The sequence below is a fragment of the Pygoscelis adeliae genome, unplaced genomic scaffold, assembly GCF_000699105.1.
Source record: "Pygoscelis adeliae isolate BGI_AS28 unplaced genomic scaffold, ASM69910v1 Scaffold157, whole genome shotgun sequence".
NCBI lineage: Eukaryota > Metazoa > Chordata > Aves > Sphenisciformes > Spheniscidae > Pygoscelis > Pygoscelis adeliae.
In genome coordinates, this window is record NW_008825107.1 from 371,867 (window position 1) to 391,922 (window position 20,056).

A 20,056-nucleotide genomic window follows, 5' to 3' on the forward strand; every position below is an offset into this window, starting at 1 on the left:
ACCTCTTCTTCCTCCCCCCAGAGTAGGGGAGTCTGTCTTTCCCTCTCTGCTTTTAAGAAATGATCCCTCTTTTATGAGCCTAGGCTTATTGCTGAGGCATCCCATTAAGAGAGTCACCACACCTTCCTATTACTTCCTGGTGTGCTCTCAATACTTCATTTCGCCCACCTTTCCTGCCTCAAATCAGGTCCCAGAAACTACCTCCACCCTCCCGCCCACAAAGTTTTTAGCACCCAGATGACATGCATAGCGATCCCCTGTGCTGAGGCTGAAGGTAGCTATTCGGAGATGTGCTGCGTTGTGCCAGAGGATCAATGCCCACTCATCCAGCTCTCTACCATATACCACCCTAGGGGATGTGGGTTAGCAGGGCAAGCCACTCGTGGAAGAGACCAGAAATGAGAATGTAAGGAATGGTAGCTAAACAGAAGTGGGTGAGCAAAGCTGTTTTACAAACAATGAAACATTGTTCCTAGAGAAGCCTAGAGCTAGAGCCTTTTGGTGAGGCAGGTGAGAAATAGTGGGTAATGGTGTGCCTGGCAGCAGCAGTGTAATGGGAGAGAGGGGCCTGAGGTTGCCATTGAGAGAAAGAGCAATGGGAAGGCAGAAACAATTGAAAAACAAACCAGCAAGGTTTTGTAGAAGATACAGAAGGCTTAGAAAGAGGTCAGCAAGGGGAGAGAAGGTAAAGCAGGTAAATAATGAAAAGAAGATGCAAAAGAAAAGTTAGATTGCTAAAGAAGATGCCATGTAGTTACAAAGACCTGAGGGATGGCTTTCAGCAGCAAATCTGAAGCAGCACCAAAGCTACTTGACTCATTATATGGCACAAGAAGCACGTCATGATATCATGTGAGCTTGTATCATGTCAGGAGCCTGCCTGGGTGCATGGTATAAACTAAAAGACTTAGTGGTGGTGCAGCCCACTCTGATATCTGTGCTTCTGTTACTGACTGGAGAGTATTGGGTGCACTTTCTATGGAGGATCTTTGGGTCTGCTTTCATTTCTAAGGAATCCAGTTTGCATGTACCGATGCCGCTCCACAACACAAACCAAACAACGGTACATGGGAATGGGGATATTTTAAAAGGACAGCCCCAGCTTTAGACAAACACACTAATGTAAGCATGTGTAAAGGAAATATCTTTTCTGGACTAGCATATTACTATCTTGGAAGTTATGCCCTAAATGCTCATTCCACCAAGGTTAGTTAATTTATGCTGTGATAAGGTTGTAAATGAGCAGCTGATGGGCTCCTCTTAGGTTCTAGAGATACAGTTATTCACCTTTGTTTCTTCTGTGATGCATAAAAAAAGGCAGGAGAGGGGTCGGTGTAAGGGGCTGAACTGGGTCTTTCCTAAAAAATACTCAATTAAATTATTGACATTTGATAGGATAGAAGGAGAAACCTGCTTATCTATTGTATTTGAATTCTGTAGTTGAATAGATGCAAAGGTAGGTGACTTGTTACTTCACCACAGTGCATTTTATAACCCTGTAATACAGTTTGGCTAATTTCTTGTAGAGCAGTGGAGGGACCAGGTTTTATTATTTTATACTGCCTGCTGAAATTTGCATCTCCATTTCACAGGTGTTATTAAAAAATAAAATAAAATAAAAAAGCCTGACCTGCACCTCAAGCCTCAGTTTGGTTCCTTTCATCAAATACCAAAACGAGGCAGTCATTTCACCATTAAGTAGAAAGTCTGACTAAATAAGTCACTAACTTGAGCAAATGTCAGTTGAAGTGCTTCATGTATATTAAATGAATTTTAGAAGAGAAGATTTTAGGCAGTCTGAAAACCATACCTACTTGGTTCTATATTGTAATTTTTTTGGTGGGACGCTTTGTGAAAACTAGTTGACACATTGACAGGTTTCCTTATTAGTAGCACCTTCTTACCTAACATATATTATTACTTACCATGTTTTTTCTTTCTTCCCCCCTGTATTATATCTGGTGAGTAAATGCTTATCAATTAAAAGGAAGTGGGTGGAGTTAGGGCGGGACAAGGGGTAGAAATTACATTATCATTGAGAGCATCTGTGGTAGCAGGCTTCAGAGGGCAGTAGCCTTCTCCTAGAGATAGCTTTGGCTCTTAGAATGTGTAATTTTTATTTGCCTCTGTCTCTTGAAGTTGCTGGATTCTCCATTGCAGATGAGCGTATATTCTCAGGAAGGCAGCGGGTTGGCATTTTGAAGGAGCGAGTATGGAAGAAAATAGAGAGGGCCATGGCCTTGCAGGGGGCAAGATTTTGTCTATCTGGATGATTTTGTTTGTGATGTTAGTCTTGTTGCCTTCGATGTTTAGAGTGTCATTGGGGATTTCTCATTTCTATGTGAAAATTGTAATAAAAATATTAGAGGTAAGTTGAGAATTGAGTTAAATTGAGTTACTATAGGATGTGTTTAATAAAAAAATAAAAATATGTACATTTGATATAGATGCCATAAAAGTCAGCAGAAAGAACTCTGTTAACTTGGATGTGGTGTTTGCAGCTTTAACTTACATGATAGTTCTTTTAAATGGTGTCTTTAATGATATCTAGTTATGTGCTGGGTTATAATCTGGTGCTGGTTTGAGGTTTTCTTGGGTTAAAGTAGAAATTCCATGATATATTGTTTCTAGTTCAAGCTGGTTAGAATACTTCATGCTATACTCGTGACAAGTCAAATATAAATAAAAAGATGTATTAGTTTATGAGAGTTGCTAAATAACAAGAACATGTATTTTAGATGTACATAAGTTTCAGTGGTTTTATTTGGATTATTTTAATGGTATTAATGAGTACTGTTCTAGGTAAGAATACTGACTGTGTGTGTTTGCTTCTTCCAGTTATAAATCTGGGGGATCCAGCAGTCACAAGTTCTGCTGTATGAGACTTGAGGAATCCACTCAACCTTATAAAAGTGTAATTTTCCTAGAGATGAACAGGTCATGGCTAAGAACCTCTTACTGCTGATATCAGTAAAAGTTTTCTGGGGCTTTTAATAAGCCAGAATTGCATTTAATTTATCAAGTCTGACTTCTCATATCCATCAGTGGCCAAAAGTAGGTGCTGTGAATTCATCATATTGAACAGCGAAGCGTTTCCGTTTTCCAGTAGATTAACTTTGTCTTTCCGGCATAAATCTGCTTTTCATGAATATACTTTCTACTTGTGGCAGAAAACTTATTACTAGTATTGTTACTATTACTATTATTAAGCTGTTAGAGCCATCTATTTGTGCAGTAGAACGTCTGTAACAATGTGATATAGTTAATATCATGACCATCTTACCATGCTAATTTTGTCTTCCGTCTTATAATTTTTCTGTCTCTTTTTTTTTTTTTCCCCAATACTGATTAAGGGACAGGGACTGTCTTCAGCTGTATGAATGTCATTTAGCATAGTGTGCATGACTGCAAACTTCAGGGGTTACTTGTTTTTTTCAGATACTGATGTCAATGGGAAATGACTGCCTGCAGTGGCTATATGTAATATTGGCTTTTATATGTGATACTTTTTTTTTTTTTAATCAGCCAGTGGTATGCTAATTAAATTCTTATTGGTACCCTGAGTGAGAGGCTTGTGGCACTTGGAATTGATTTCATCAGGCGCTCTCATATCAGACACAAACCTGAGGGGTCTTTGGACAGCTTTGCTACTCAGTTGGCAGATATTAAAATAACTTCTGTATTTTTTTGTCCCCTGTGCCTTTCCCAACTTTGAAGGACATTTGATCCGCTCAGTGGGTGCTTTATATAGGAAGGCACTTCTCTTTGGAAAAGCACCTTAAATGTTTTTCTTTCCACAGTTTTCGTAACACGTTATGAGCATGCTAATTTTGTGTTCATAATGTGGAGGATTAATTTATCAAAAAAGAAGTAATTAAGTTAATTGTTATGTGATCAGATATAGCTTTTTATGTCTAGTTCCCCATTGCCGCAGCAGCTAACAACAGGAAGAGCACAGCTTCAGGTACTGCAGTTCAGACTGGCTTGTTTTGTGCTTTAGTTTAAAGTTGTTCCCTAACTGTCCTGTGGGCAAAAAAGGGTTTTCCAATTTTCCTCTGTTTTCATTGTACGATTAATTTCAGCTGTTTTCTTTGAAGTATTGTTCAAATGCTTCTCATTGTGCCAAAAGAGTAACTAAGAGCTATCTCGGTGGGAAATGGGAGGGAGAGAGAATGGAGGGAATGTTAGGTCTGTGCTTGTGCTGTGGCCCGCTTGGCTCTTCAGAAGTAAGGGTAGGGCTGGGAAATGTTGGGTTAAAGCTTGTGCATACAATTGCTGGGCCTATTCTTGGCATCCTGCGGCTCATTCACCAGAATGTGGCTGAAATTGCTGCTTGGGATACAGTTAGCTTTAGAGCAGGCTTATATGTGCCCTTTGTTCAAGAAATGAACGACTCAACATTGATAGCCTAGCGAAGCTCGACTTGTTTCTAGCTGTGACATTATCTACCTGAGTTCTTGCTAACAGGGTAATGCACAAAGGCCATCCTTGGTTCCTGTTGTTAGCCCGAATGGTGAAATAGAATGCCTTACTGGATAGCTATGCTGAAAATACTGAGAACAGATGTTTAGTCATGTATTAGCACACTACTGACTGTACTGCAGGAATATCAGTGCTCTAGGAAGTACCAAACAACTGGTTGATGTTTCAGCAAAAATCCAACCTTGAGCACTACGACTGGATTCTCCATTGTGTTGCATTTGATTTGGTCTGTTATGTAGACTAGCAAAATTAATAGAAAACTTCTCACCTGAGAACACTTTATATTTGCTTCTTACAGCTGTAAATGACTACGCAAATTGGAGGCAGAGGGAAAACATGTTTTATTTTCCTTCATGTTTTGTCAATTTGAGAAAAATAAGAGTAGAGACTCAAATCAAGGACTTTAAAGTCAAAAGATATTTTTTCGAAGTTGTGTTTTCAAAGAAAGCGTATCTGTAGCCCTTACTGAATTTGCTGGGAGCTCTAGGTGTTTTAGGATAAAGCCCAAGTTTGCAGATCTATTACTAAGCAATGAGTAATGGTGGCATATGATGAGATAAGTCATTTTAATTTCCTGACTTCACTGAGGTGTTTTAGCAGTATGAACAGTGACTAGAACAAATGGGCAAGATGTAATCTATGTATGGAAAGAATTCGTACCCTTTGCTGCTTTTCCATCAAGAAATCTAGATACTTGTTTTTTAGAAACAAAACAAACCTTTTTACAAAAGCAAGATTCAAGGTTTGAAAATTTGGGGGGTGATTGTTCTTGTTTGTGGGTTTTTTGGTTTTGTGTGGTTTTTTGTTTTGGTGTTTTTTTTTGTGTGGTTTTTTTTCTTTTTTTTTGAGGACATATGGATAGTATAATAGTAAAAGATCTCCAAGACATAACTTCTCAATTGCATAACTGTTAGCCCATAATTACTATTATTACCATTCATTTATCCTTAAAATATTTCTGGAAATTATAAAGATTAATTTGGTTTGGTTTCTGATAGGGTTATTCTTTCCCATATGCTTGTAAGCTTTTATTTGTGAAATAACGTGTTTTCTCTAAGCTTTTTATTTGCTTGTCTGTAATGGGGTTTGGCGGAAATGACAATACTAGCAAAGCTGTGCTAGGGATATTATTCCAGCTCTTTAGTGTTGCAGCTGCAAAAGAAAATGCATTTGCTAGAATGGAATCTACATCATGCTCTCGCAGTCCTGTGGAAAGTCAAATAAACATGTTAAACAGCTGTAGCTCCATTTGACAAGAATCTTCTGGAATTTTATGAGATCTGAGCTTCTGTTTGAAATTGAAGTATTGTTGTTTCTTGAGAAATACTTGCATGTAGGAAAGACATCACCCAGCTAGTAATTGTGGGTATTCTTTGAATTGGTAGCTCACTTGTACGTTGAGGTAGCTAATACGCTGTAAACACCCACAGCTCACTGCTGTGCTTTCAAATACATGGTTATCCTGAGCTAGCCACTATATCAAAAACCAAAGAAATGATACTTGTGCTTTTTATCCCAAACATTTGTTTGGGACCCTTCTCAACGTATTTCATCTGCCCTCACTAGAGCAGCCAGGAGATTTGTGAGTGCTTTTCACCGTCCAATTGTGGAGACTCACTGCTTGCACATCCTCTCAGACCTGCTACGTAATATGCAGATCATTTAATCTGGGTTCTTGTTTGGGATGTGAAAGGGGAAATGAGGCCAGACAGAAAGGACTGTTGGATGAAAAGGTCATAAGTGCTTGATCTTAGATGGTGATTTTAGCTTGCACTAAAAACCTACTGACCTTCTCTCTGTAATTATATTGGAAGACTTTACATGGAATAATTACCCCAAGGCCTTTGTCGCACATGAGAACAAAGCCAAGAAGAGGATTGAAAAAAAACAGTGTAATGAGTGATTAGAAATAGCTTTTGTGAGAACGTGGAAGAAGAGGTAGTAAAATACGGGAACATAGAGGAAGAGAGGCAAAACCGAATTATTACACAGTATGGAAAAATGGAGTACTGAACAACACACAAAACTGTACTTAAAAGGAAAAAGGGAGGAAAAACCACAAGAAGTGAGACTTTAAAAAATGAACATTCCATATTGTATAGCTTTTCATATCATGTACTATGAAGAAAGTAATTAATATAATGAAGTATTAGGCACTCTTACTTTGTTCAGAATGTAATTATAGGAAGCCTCAAACAAACGGGCTGTTGGAGTTAAGCTGTCAAGTTTTTCAGTATTCCAGATGGGATCACCTGCTGGATGTTTGGACTCCTTGTGTCCTCATCACTTCAGAAATGGGAGGGAGGAAAGCACAGCACCCGAGGTCTCATTTGGTCAGCAAACTTAGGAATGAAGTTGCTCCATTTAATGCTTAAATTCTGTGTTAGTTGCAACATCTGTGTTTTTGTAAGGTATTTAAAACATCCTTTCATTATTGTTTTGCAACAAAGACCAGCATGACAGCTCTGTCTCAATACTGTGCAAAACAAAGGTGATCACAAAGCCTTATTTCATATTTTAAAAACAAACTTACAGATGCTACCAAATGCAGAACAACATAGAAACTACTCTGCTGGGTCAGTCCAGAGTTTGACCCAGACAGATAGCCTGGCTTAGACAGGAGACAACTCAATTGCTTGGTAAAAAGCTTAAGAGCTGCATGATTGTACAGCCATATTGCCAGGAATACCCTCCCAGCTGCTTGTTGCTTCAGCCTCCTGTGCCGATTCATGAATTAGGAGAGTTTTGTGTCCCATGATGATTTTCATCCATGTTTCTGTGTAACTGCTCCCATTTCAGATGATCTCTGGCAATATGTCCTGGACAATGAACTCCACAATTTAACTGTGTTTTGTGGAAGTATATTACCTTTTTCTTGCTCACACGCTCTGCCTAACACTTTCATATGATGCTCGCCAGTTTTTGTACTAGAAGAGAAAACGGATAACTGTTCCTTGTGCACCTGCTCTGTGCCAGTCCAGACTTCGTAGACATCTGTCATACGTCATCTCAGCCAGCTCTTTTCCAAGCTAACAAGCCCTGTGTAACCATTCACCTATTGAAAGCTCTTCCTCATCTGCCTTGTCCTCTGCCTTTGTAGCCTTGACTGACTATTTAATTACAGGCTGCCACTTTTGTCCCACTGTTTTCTGTGCTATGAGGTAGTTACTAGTATACTTTACTAGTAAACTTTATAAACTGTTGTTGGTTTTGACTTGTCTTGCTCATTTGAATTAGTTAACGTATTTTTGTGAGTCAGCTTGGTCAGTGATTGTCACCCTTTTTCTACCTGGTATTCAAAAGCCAGCCTCCTTTGAGGTATTCCAAATCCTTCAGGACAGTATGAGCAAGCTCATTTCTGGCAGTGCTTGCCAACTGGCAGGTGCCTGTTCATGTAGGAGGACCATGATGGGCAAGATAAAGGTGGTAGACAGGAGACAGCAAAGCACAGAGTAAGGCAAAGGGCTTTATTTGCCAAGCTAGGTGACTTATTTTTTTTCTCCCTCATGCCATGTAACTATCCTAAAGGATATTGGGGAAGGGGTGAGGACCAGCAGTACATTATAAAGAGGTTAAGTTTGCCACATGTCTGCTTTTACTCTCTTTTGCAACATTCTTGTTCCTGTGCCGTATATTCTTTTATTTCTCAGTGTGTGGGCTGCTGTTTTCGTGACATCCTCTGGCTCCCCAATTCTGAATGACTCTCCGTGTGCTGCAAAAGATTGAGACAGATGATGTACCAGTTTACCTTTCCTAGGGAATAATTGGAAAGTATAGACAAGATGAAGGTCTGCTTTTTTTTTTTATGGTGTTATAACAGATGGTTTGCATGGAGTTTATATCACATCACTGCCTATTCTGCTTTCTCTTTTTTCTTTTCTTTTAAGATGGCTGGTAAAAAAAAAAAAGTCACCTAAGGGTAGCTAAAATATCCTAATTACGCTGTGATAAAGTGTCCCTTTTTTGTTATTGACTTAAACTTCAATAGCTACAGAAGGAGCTGGTAGAGAGCATGCAAAACTTAAGGATGGCAAAAAGCTAGTTGATGTTGTTGGCATAGGCAACACGATGAAATGTGGTGAAGACTTGAGATAAGCTTCGTGGTGATTTAAATGGCTGCGCATGTCAGTAAGAGGGAAATAAACTGTTTAGCAAGAGTTTATTCTGAAGCAGAAGGATGTATCCTTATCTGTTGTAGGTGGGAAGCCTTAATAGCAGGTGAGAACATAAGTTGAGTGGGTCACTGATTCCTTAATAATGAGCAAAGCCTACACGCAAGCATCCTGTGTCCTTTGTTGGGGCAGATATCTTGGCATAAATATGGGCAGGTATAGTACTCACGAGAGCTAGTATTTATATGTCTATATATGTATGATGAAAACATTCAAAACTATGAAAACTTCAAAAAATAGGCATATTGGTATATTTGATTTCACTAACGGAGGAGTTTTATGCTGCTCTGCACAGGGAGGAGAAACTTGGTTTAGCTCAAAAAGGTAAAGACAGGGAAGGGCAAAGGCTCATTACCAAAACTACTACTTCAGAAATACTATGGATGTGAAATGGTCCCTCCTCTGTTTTCTGTTAACAGAAACTGCATGAATGCCCTAAAACTGAGGTAATCTCTCTTATTCATTAAAATCCATTTTTAGATCTATTTTTCTAGCATGTGTGTAATGTCAGTGTTAGTGTTTTGCATCATTCTATTGCCTGAAGCTAACTGGTGAAGGGAGAGTTTTGGACCCATGGACCTCATAGAGTCTCTTAGGTAGCTCAGTAATTTGTGGGGCCCCAGGAAAAAAACAACTGCCTGTGTCCTGAAAAGAAGTTGGAGCCAAACAATTTTTCCTGAAAATGACAAAAGGTAATCTATGTAACAAATGAAACAGGAGGCGTGCAGGACAGCCTTCAGGCTGAATTTGAAAAATTGAAAATCTAAGACCTGCCTTCAATAAAAGAGGCTCAGACAATTCACCTAAGGTAATTACAGAATGCCTGGAAATGATGAAATGAAAACCATCAACATCTACTTTTCTTGTTTTGGGAACAGTGGGCCACCCTGCAGATTGAGGAGGGAGTAAAAAAGCAGAAGGCGCTGGCACTTGAAAATTTAATCTCCACGGGTAAGATCTCTGAATGAAGGTGACACAGCACTATTCATCTTGTAAAAAGGCAACTATTTTAATATCTTACCTAGAAAAGAGTAAACAGAAACATAAATGGCATCTGATGTTAAGTAAGAAAACTGGAATGGCCAAAATGGAGTTTGATGGGCAAATAACTGCTGAAGTTACAAACCTACAAAAGAGACCTTAAGTATGTTATAAGCAAGATAATCTGTGAATGATTGAGTCTTCTGAAAAAAAGGTGTTAGAGACTAGTGTGGGTATCGAAAGACATTGCTGATAAGCATTTGGGAAGCTGTCCCCGTTTTCATGAGTATTTTGTACTTTCTGACTGCATCAGCTCTCCCTTTACAAGATTAGGAGGAATGAGTATTCTTTGCCCTTGACATTGCTCTGTATGGATTCTCTCTTGCTTCTTTTAACTCCTAGCATGTAAAAAGCCAGGGTCTCTCAAGTAAAGGAACTACACTTTCCCACGGATCACAGTTACAATTGGCACTCTTCTCTAGGCATGGGGATAAAATCTGAGAATAATTTTTTTTTCCCCTCTTCCCAACTATTTTTCATTTCTTCTTTGACCAAAGGGGATTGGGTTAAGTTCTCATAGTAATCCTTTTACTTGTAGTGCCATTTTTAGTCATTAGTCACGTAGGCTGCTTGGTTTGTCAGCTAATGAATTTCAGGTCTGATGATTTCCTGGACATTGAAGGTTTGACTGAAGTGCAGCTGGAGGAAAGTTTTGTGATTCTGATCAGGGGGTAGTATGTTGATTAAGATAAATTAAATGTATTTTGAATAATGCATATTTAATGTCATCCAATACCGTCCCCCTCCACCCCCCCCAAAAAAAAAAGGAAAGAAAAGGGCAAACAAAAAAGCCAAGTGTTAGCTGGTATGAATCAACACAATTTTAGTCACTGTAACCAGCCAGATAAGAACCTGGTCTCAGAGTGACCTCAGCAAACATCACTGAGAGTTCCTGTGTGACTGTCCTATGAAGTGTAATTTTACAGATATGGAGCATGAATGTGTTGTCATTCTTCCTGCACAATGCTTCTGTGTTACACTATATATGTCTCAGCGGGCGGGCGAAATCTAGACATTTTGAAGCTTCATGGCAGTGAGGTGACTCTTAAAGGAGAAGGCACGGGGGAAGAGAGAAAGCTCTGAGAAAATACCAGAGGAAGGTGTTTGTTACAGCTGGGAGAGTAAAACTAATCAACAGCAGCAAGAACAACTACACAAACAGTGCCTGAATTTGAGTCAAGGCTCTAGGAGGGGTCTGCAATCTTGGCAGTGCACTGTTGCTGTTTCTAGGTGTCTGTACATCTGTGGTTTAGTAAATAACAATCAAGTAGGTGGTGTGCTCAAGGTTTTATTTGTAGCTTGCTCTGGATGCTGTTCTCTTTTCTTCAACAATTTAGTGGTGGTATATGGCATAGGATTAGAGAAGTAACTTGTGGAACTAAATGCTAGTATGTAAATGAGGCATAACAATGCAATTATGGTGCTTGGAGTAGGAGGAGAACAAAATCTAAAAAGTACGTGTATTTTACTCTTTTTGGAATCTGTATTGTCCATGCCACTGTGTGGACGGAAGACTCATTTCCTCATGCAGGAATCATCCAGAGAGAGGAAACCTCCATGGAAGAGGAGATTGCTGGCCAGTGCCAAGGACGGTTCAACCTTGGTGATGTTATGTACTTCTCCAAGAAGGGGTGTGAGGCAGTTGCAGAAGACGAAGTCACTCGACGGTTCTCCTCTGAGGAGCTGGTGTCCTGGAATCTCCTCAGCAGAACCAATGCCAACTTGCACCATGTCAGCTGGCAACTGACTGTTGTGTGGGTCATTGGGATCCTAATTCGGTATTGTCTCCTGATGCCTTTTCGGTGAGCCAGATGTAATTTGCTGGGATCTGTTTTTCATGTTACTTTTTACAAAAGACCTGAACTAACATGCTATTGACTAGTGCAGAAAGGAGAACCTGGCATGACTTTGTTTTCTGAGATGCCATCGAAACTCAAATATCCCTAAAAGAAGAAAAAGGTTCTGAAGATCTACATTTTTCATGTTCTGTATGTTTTATTAGTAATTAATTTGTTTTTAAAATCCAGCAAAACTTTATAGAACTGATCTGGAGATCTTTTTGTTAGGTTTCAACTCTTTCAACTGGAAGGATCAGACTCTACCTGTCTAAGAGACAGGAAGACTGTATGCTGAACACTTGGGATTTGAAGCAAAGCCGGTGTTCAGGGAGCACAGGGCTGGATGGAAAAAAGGGACATCCACTTGGAATGTATTAAATTTTCAGACTTTTAAAATTTTCTTTTAAGCAAAACCAGCCTTCATCATACTGACCAAACAGTTGCAAATAGTCATGCGTTCTTGTAAAGAGCAGGAGCTTTTAAAATTTCTTATTCCTTCAATGGGAGGACAGTATATTTAAAACATAGCTGCAGTGCATAGAGGGATTTCATACCAGTCAATGACATAGCAGAGCACATATGCCTGTGTGTAAACTTAGATATGCAGCTTAAGAAGACAACAGTTATGTAGAAATGGCTTCAATATTGGTTTTGCTCAGCCATTAGTAACCAATGATGTTTCATTTTCATGATTATATAGTAGCTTACTGCTTGGGGTGGAAATAGGTACTGAAATTTCTGGATAGGTTGTTAAAAATGAAATGATGAGTCCCTTTTGGCACTGAGAAATCTCATCTGCATTAAAGAACACCAGCCATTACTCACTGTCCTCTTTGCACATAATGGCTGCTTTACCATGTGATAGCTTCAGATCAGGGTGTGGTGCTTTTTGGAACATAGGCTTCAGGCAGCACGAGGTTTTGTACTCAGTGGAGGATTAATGGAGTGAAAACACATGCTCATATTATCCTGTTGGCCTTAACTGGTTTGTATTGCTAGTTAGATGCTATTAATGGTGGAGGGAAGCATTGTGAAATGGATCAAAGGGTTAAGTGAAATATTTTCTTGCTTGCTCTTCCAGTTTTGCTTCTTAGCATTTAATTAGGATTATTTTACTTTGTAGCGTCTGCTTGGCTGTTTTCACCATCCTCTTGCTGGTCTCGGCCACTACGGTAGTAGGACAGTTTCCAAATGGCAGGTAGGTGTTTGCTGAGGGCTCTTTCCATTTCTTTTTTATTTCTTTAAGGATTTGAATTAGTGTGTTGGAATATACTGCTTGAGTCTGGAGGATTAATGTGGACTATCATGGGGTGACTTTTTCTCTACTGTAAACTCATAGAGCATTATGAGAGAGAGTATGGCAATGGCATCTGAAAGTGGACATACAATGTAAGCCAGATAGATACTGCTGGAAGCGTGTCTTAGAGTGGAAAATGGAGTATGCTCTACTTGAGTCAGAATAGGGCAAGTAAATCATCTGTCCTGAGCAATCCCGTATTAATACTGTGAGATTGTTATGTCCTGTCAGTGCAAAAAACTCAAACGTGATTCACCAGCTAAATATTTTTACATTAAATTAATGTTAATGAATGAGTGAATAGCAGTTGCTTCCAGAGAAAAATCTATAAAACAAAACCCTGACTATTATTTTCTCTGCTTTGAATCTGGTGGGTTTATAATAGATTACAGTAGAAGAATAGAACAAGAATATCTTTGATACCCAATAAGGTCCTCCTGCATGGCATTGTTAGTGCAATGAATCCTCATAATATGGTCTTTGTAATAACAGCTATTGGGAATAATTTGGAGAGTTTACATTGCATTGTTCTGTGAGTGACTACATAGAACTGGAAATGTATGCGTGGCTTCATTTCTTTCAGAGTTAAATGCTGGCTGAGCAATCAGGTTCAGATGATATGTGCCACATTAGGTGTCCGATGTCTGAGTGGTCTTGTTCACTTCCACAACAGGTGAGTGACGCCACCCTGCTCCCGTTGGTTTGGTATTGATTTCTTACAGTACTCAATGTCTCAAGCTTCAGAGCGGGGTTCTTATTGCATTACTGCACAGATACTATGATGATGCAACTAGACCCAAGAAGCTGTTTGGATCATCTAGACTCTGTCAAGATGTTAGCATGCCCTACTATGTTTTCTGTTGTGTATTGGCAGGGTATGCAAAGGTGAAGTGGTGCTGTGTTCTTGGTTGAGTATGCACTTAGATATTTTTCTCAGTGTTTTCCATGAATGCGTTATAATCACATGCAAGAACATCACCATAAAATGTTCAGCTGTTCTATTAGCCAATTTGTTTGGTAACTAATTCTTCATGCTCTCTCCTAAAGTAGTTATGGATGGTATTTCAGTAAGTTTTTGTAATATCTTGCTTGCTTAGTGGTGGAGCTTTATGTAATGGAGGCTTCTGAAATATTTTTTTGTTTGTGGTTTAGAAAACAAGCAAAATCATGCTCTAGTGTCTTCGCTTTTAGAGTTCTAGTGTCCAAATACTCTTTGATATATGCCTCTATGAATGGTAATGTATGCAGCTAAAATGCCTACTCCAATGAAGTCTCGTATTCTCAGGTAAAAGGAAAATCTGGTTTTGGTGAAATGCCAAAACTACTGAAATGTGAAGGGACTCTTGAAAGTGTGAGGGAAGGTGACTTATCTGCTGTAATGTACTGCTAGAAGTTTTAACATTTATCATAGTAATATTAGTATTTTAAAATGTTTTGTGTTCTTCCACTTCCTATGGATCTGCAGATAAGCTGTGTGCCTGAAATGCATTTGTCACTGAGAGTCTCTATTGTGGATGTATGCTCACTGGATGGGCCACCTGATGTGGCCTGTAGTCTGGAGAATAAACACTAAGTAATTACTTTTATGGTTGTCATTGCAGGGAAAACAGACCACAGGAAGGAGGCATCTGTGTAGCCAACCACACGTCTCCATTAGATGTTCTAATCCTCGCCAGTGATGGATGCTATTCCTTGGTATGAACAAGAGAGTCAGTAAATATTGGTAATGTTGAGATGCCCATAGAGGTAGTGTTGGGTAAGAGGATAAACTTACTGCTAGAAAGAGTGGGATTTGATAGCATTCAAACTTGCATTCAGGACTGCAAAATAATAGACACAGGCAGGTATGTGCACGCTTTTGACCGAGCGGATTCCTATCATTTGTGAACGAGCTTAGAAACTGATGCATCTGTGTTCAGAATTTTATCATTTAAGTGTGTGTGTGTTTGCATAGTAACCAGTTTCTTTTGGGCTTGCAGGTTGGCCAGGCACATGGAGGGCTTCTGGGACTTATTCAAAAATCTTGCATGCAAACCACTCAGCATGTTTTGTTTGAACGCTCAGAAATGAAAGACCGTCATCTGGTGAGGAAAAAGTAAGGTAGTGAGATGTTTGCTTAATTGTCCCGTCAGGTCTAGTAATTGTGAGGTCCAAGCATGCGTTGAGACTGTTGTCACCTTGCATCTCTCTTTGGTGGGCAGCTGTAGGTTGTCATCAGTGTAAGGTTTGGAACTGCTCCATCAATGAAGTAGCAATAATCTACTGAACTTCTGATCATTTGCCCTGTAACCTCTGGGAATTTTTACATTGCCACAATTGCCCTGCCTGCCGCAGGCAGGAGTCTATTCATTCAGTTCCGAGGCTGATGATTTGGGATGTCAGGACAGAAGTCGGAGTTCTGTCAGCACATCTGCTTTCCAGATCATGCCTTGCCCTGGTACATTTTTCAACAGCTCTGAGCATCGAAGCTGATTATATCTGCTGTGAGTACAGGATAAAGGGAGGCTGACTGTAGCGCAAAAAAACAAAAACCAACCAAACAAAAAAAGACCAAGGTACCACCTAACTGCTAGAAGCTGGAAGAGCATCCTGGAGAAGTGTCTTAATATGTTTGCTTAATGCCTATACTGCTCTCCAGGCCTGCTGTATTGATTCCTGGCAGAGACAGCATGTTGGACTTCAAGGACACGAACAGGATTGACTCAGTATGCCAGTTTTATATTCTCAGGTGTTTACAGAGACTGTTCTTGGTCATCCTAAATCTTCATGAAATAGGGTGCAACGCACCTGACATTAAGTAAGTGTCTATGACAGTTTGTCCTTAGAAAAATGGAGAAGATCCCCCCATGCTGATCATTCTCTCTGGTTTTTTGATGTCTGATGTTTTGGTTTTGTTCTTTAATGCAGACTGGACAGGAACTGCATGTCTTTGAGTCATAGGGAAGACAGGTGTCTCAGAAAACAACAGATTTTTTGTGTCAGTAATCTGCTTAGTGGTAATACATTTGTTTAAGTGATGCAGCAAATGTAGTAAAATAGTGGCCTATCTCTTAACTAGATGTGGAGAATCGTTAGATACATATAAAATTGATGTTATGAACTGCATGAAAACTTGAAATATGGAATATATTTCAGTCAAAAGAAAAATTTGACTGTGTTCAAAGCTGGAACCTGTCAAAGATAAATGGGAAGTGATTTTTACGTGCTTCAAGTACCACCGTTCTCTGGCTTCGTGTTAATTGGGTTAAAATGGTGAAATAAAACTGCATAGTTTTGTAGAAAACCTACTTTTGCAATTAGCAAGAGAGAACCTTGGAGATAAAGGCCTGAAACTAGCATACATCCTGGCTGAGGCTACTGACTGGCAAAGGGCAATTGGGTGAGGGCTTTTCTTGTCCTATGTAAGAGGTAATGGACGTTTAGATTCTTGGCCAAATACAAATACGAAGTATACACTGAAATTTTATTTTCTCTCCACAGAATTAGAGAACACATTGCAGATAAGGCCAAACTACCCATTTTAATTTTCCCGGAAGGTAGGAAACAACTATATTGATTTTATTGCTCTTCTCACTTCTTGCCACTGAGTACAGTTTATTATACCCAGTCTTTACAAGTGAGGTGTTTGTTTTTAGTCTGTAGAATTAATTAGCTCTTGTGAGATATTAAAAGTCAGATTCTAGTATTTTACAACACTTTTATGGCAGTCTATTTGCTTTAGTGTATAGCATAATGGAAGAGAGAACAGGCTCTGGGATTATGTTTCAGAACTAAAGCTTACTTTCTCCTCTAGCAACTTAAGTCTCCTTAAGACAGTTTAGGAGTCATTTGCTGATACTTCTCTTAGAGTGGATTAAACTCTTCATCTGTATTAATTCTGGCCAGGTACCTGCATAAACAACACATCAGTAATGATGTTTAAGAAGGGAAGCTTTGAGGTCGGAGGCACCATCCATCCAGTAGCAATCAAGGTAACCTATCTGCAGTTTCCCAAACGTGGAAGGGTTATTTGCAGAAGCTTCTCATGTCAGAGAAGCTGTTCATGTGTAAACCTTAGAAAGGGGTTTGTTCTTTGTGAATAAGGTACTGAATAAGCCCTGAGGAAACGGAATCTTTTCATGGTGTGCAATGTACTGCACTGAACTGCAAGATGGGCAATGTTTCACTGAGTATCTTTACAACTGGTTAGGAGCAACCTGAAAAGCACAGTTGCAATTACTATGTTGCGTGTTCAGTTCTGCCTGCTCTTTCTGTCCTAGCGCTCCTGGCTCTTGTGTGCTCTGGGGATAAAGGCACTTCTTGGCACTTCCAAGGCTTTCTGAGTAGCTTTAGCCAAGTCACCCTAACTCTAGATATGTTAGTTACTTTTTCTGGAACTATAATGTTGCCTAATTTTATGGAAATTGTTAAAACTGGTGTGGGCGTTTTCAAGGAAACCTTTGTAGTCAGCATGCTGTAGATGACAAATCTTTACATTTTGAGTAGATCTATCTTGTTATAGTTGAGATGTGTTTCAATGTGACCCCCAACTGTCACAGTTTGGGGTCCTGCATTGCTTGTAAAGGTTAACTCTTACAAACTTGTAATAAATGTTGAAATGTGGAGCTTTACTCTGAATTTACTGCTGCTTTTAGGAGGTGTGATTGAATTTGCCCCTGATTTAACAAGTTGAACTGTAACTTTGTGGCCAAAAAAGAGCAGCTTACGTGATTTAAGCTAAGGTAGCAGATCATGCTCTCTTGCTTATTATTCTTGTCTTCCAGTATGACCCCCGCTTTGGAGATGCGTTCTGGAACAGCACAAAGTATTCCATGATGACCTATGTTTTTAATGTGATGACCAGCTGGGCTATTGTCTGTAATGTGTGGTACCTGCCACCAATGGTCAAAGAGGTACTTACGCTTTCGTATGTTTTGAAAATGCTCATAAAATGTTGTCTGGGAGGAAGTCTGCATTACTATGCACTGTGTGTTGGCGTTATGTTTGTGAATCTTTATTGACAACTTAAAGGACAAAGGCCAGAAAGCAACACTGTAGTCTTAAAATTAAGTGAGCACGGATATACATGGGTTAGTTATCTTCAAGTAAAAACTACTCTTGCAGATATTCAGACATTTCTGTACCATGCTCCCTATTGCTCCCAAACAGCTTCTTTACGTGGGTGTAGCTGCCTTCTTTCCTCTGCTCCCAGAGACTAGAAGAGATGTTGAAATGTGGTTTTATGCTGTAGGAGTCCTGCCCCTTAGCCTGGGTAGGAGTCCTGCCCCTTAGCCTACTTAACCTCCCTTTATGTATCGCTTCTGGAGTAAAAGATTCAGGCCTTTACTCCATACTGGGGTGCTTCTGCCTTCTGTGTCCCCCCTCCCCTCTACCTCCATCTGCACAGCTTCCTCCCACCTCCTTGTTTCTCAGCCCTGCAGAATATCTAGCTAATCCTTTGCCCAGCAGCTTTACCCCATAACTTGGCACAACCTCTCAGCCCATTGCCCCTGGATACCTGATGTTGACAAAGTGGTCAAGGCCTTTGCTCCAGTAATGCCCTAGTTTGGTACTGCCTACCCTGGTCTTTGCTCAGCCCTAGTCTTGGCAGGGAAGCTGCTGTAATGCATCTATCTTCAGTCCTCTGCAGTTTGGGCAGACAGACTCCTGTGAACTCACAATAATTTGCTGATCCTGAATGCACCAGGCCCCAACCCTGTTCAAGGCACCCCATCTCCTCCAAGGGTGATCCTGTCGGTGCGTTCCCTCCCAGCTTCAGACTGATACTGAAGTACTGGGAACAGATGCATCCCCTGCTCTGGCCAGACCTGTGACCTCATGCTGTGTGTTGTTTGAGATCGCCCCAGAAACCACAGAGCCTCTCACTTAGTTCTTTTTGGCACCGAATGGTGGCAAGCCAGGCAGCGTTCCCCAGGACCAGCTGGAACTGCCCTGCAGGTCACGTTTGGCTTGTGGGCCTGGCGTAAACCCAAGTGCCTGCTGTCCAACAAAAAGCATCTCTTTAAGTGAGACATGGAGGAAATGTTTAAGTTGCAAAGCAAATTATTCGTATATTTTTTTCAGGAAGAAGAAGACGCTGTTCACTTTGCCAACAGAGTCAAGGCTGTCATTGCTGCTCGGGGAGGAATGTCTGTGCTTCCTTGGTAAGAAGCAACACCCTTGAGGTTGGGTTTAAAGCATATTTAGGTGTTCTGTATTCTGAAACATTAGCCTGGAATCTTCTAAAACTTCTTCCAGATTTGCTTTGATTGGACTGTACTCCGTCACCCTTACTGACTCTGAGTCAGAAAATATTACTTTATTCCTTGAACAGTTCCACTAGAATAAATAGACTAATATAATATAAAAAGAGAAACGGAGCTGACAGGTGGATCTAGCCAGCAGGTAGTATTTGGTGAAAATAACTTGCCTGTTAAATGCTGGATTAAAGGAAGGGCAATGCTTGTGTTGTGTGGTAAGTCTTGGCAGTACAGATAACTTAGTATTGTATTGAAAAAGCCAACATTTAGGGTGAAAACTCCTTTGACTCCATAGTCTAAATATTGTAACGTTTTTCTGCCTTGACCCTGAAGTGAGCTCAAGGCTGTTTCTTTTCTGTATCTTTCAGGGATGGGGGACTGAAAAGGAAAAAGGTCAAAGAGTCTTTCAAGGAAGAGCAACAGAAAAAATATTGCCAGATAGTAATAGAAAATGGATCTGTGGGAAACGGAAATATTTGTTAAATGGTATTTATTTTATCTCATTCTTCCATGACTTCTCTCAACAAGAAAATGGGCTATTTTTTATATTAAAACCGACATATTTTCCTTCTGTCCCTCTAAGATATTTTGCATATGACACAGCAGGGAAACCATAAAGAGATAGTATTTTGTATTAAACAAGGATATCATTTTATAAATAGGAAGATTTACAATATACTAGTAAAATTCTCTCCAATGTTGAGTGAGAAGAATCTGCAATAAAATTACCTAGGTTCCTAAAACCTAAAACACCAGTTTTAAAATCTTTGTGCTACCCTGAAGACTTAAATGGTAGCTTCTTAACTAGTAATAAAACACCTCTGTACTCCTAGCCTCTATCAATGACTTGGACTAGCAGTTTTCCTGTGAGCCACAATCACTGTGTTGCTGTAGAGATAGGTCTCCTGATGTCGGAAGACATTAAGCAGTTCACCGAAATACGTTTTCTGAATTGCAAGTTGGAGAGGAAGTGTTGGATGTCAGAGG

The 20,056-nt window shown here is 39.9% G+C and overlaps 1 protein-coding gene across 1 annotated transcript; it reads left to right on the forward strand.

The window, feature by feature from the left end:
• The first annotated feature begins 2,212 nt into the window (after nt 1–2,212).
• On the forward strand, nt 2,213–19,552 carry LOC103919897 (glycerol-3-phosphate acyltransferase 3-like). The gene is made up of 12 exons (XM_009327489.1): nt 2,213–2,368; nt 9,533–9,605; nt 11,227–11,497; nt 12,657–12,731; nt 13,414–13,503; nt 14,432–14,525; nt 14,810–14,925; nt 16,311–16,366; nt 16,716–16,801; nt 17,594–17,722; nt 18,894–18,973; nt 19,438–19,552. The coding sequence occupies exons 1-12, from the start codon at nt 2,213–2,215 to the stop codon at nt 19,550–19,552; spliced, it is 1,341 nt and encodes a 446-aa protein (XP_009325764.1).
• The last annotated feature ends 504 nt before the right edge of the window (nt 19,553–20,056 follow it).

Excerpts from the sequence above, each read along its gene's own strand:
- LOC103919897 (XM_009327489.1), top strand. The coding sequence starts at position 2,213 with ATGGAAGAAAATAGAGAGGGCCATGGCCTTGCAGGGGGCAAGATTTTG. Across the intron at positions 13,504-14,431 it reads CTTGTTCACTTCCACAACAG|GGAAAACAGACCACAGGAAG; the intron begins GTGAGTGACGCC and ends TTGTCATTGCAG. Across the intron at positions 16,367-16,715 it reads CATTTTAATTTTCCCGGAAG|GTACCTGCATAAACAACACA; the intron begins GTAGGAAACAAC and ends AATTCTGGCCAG.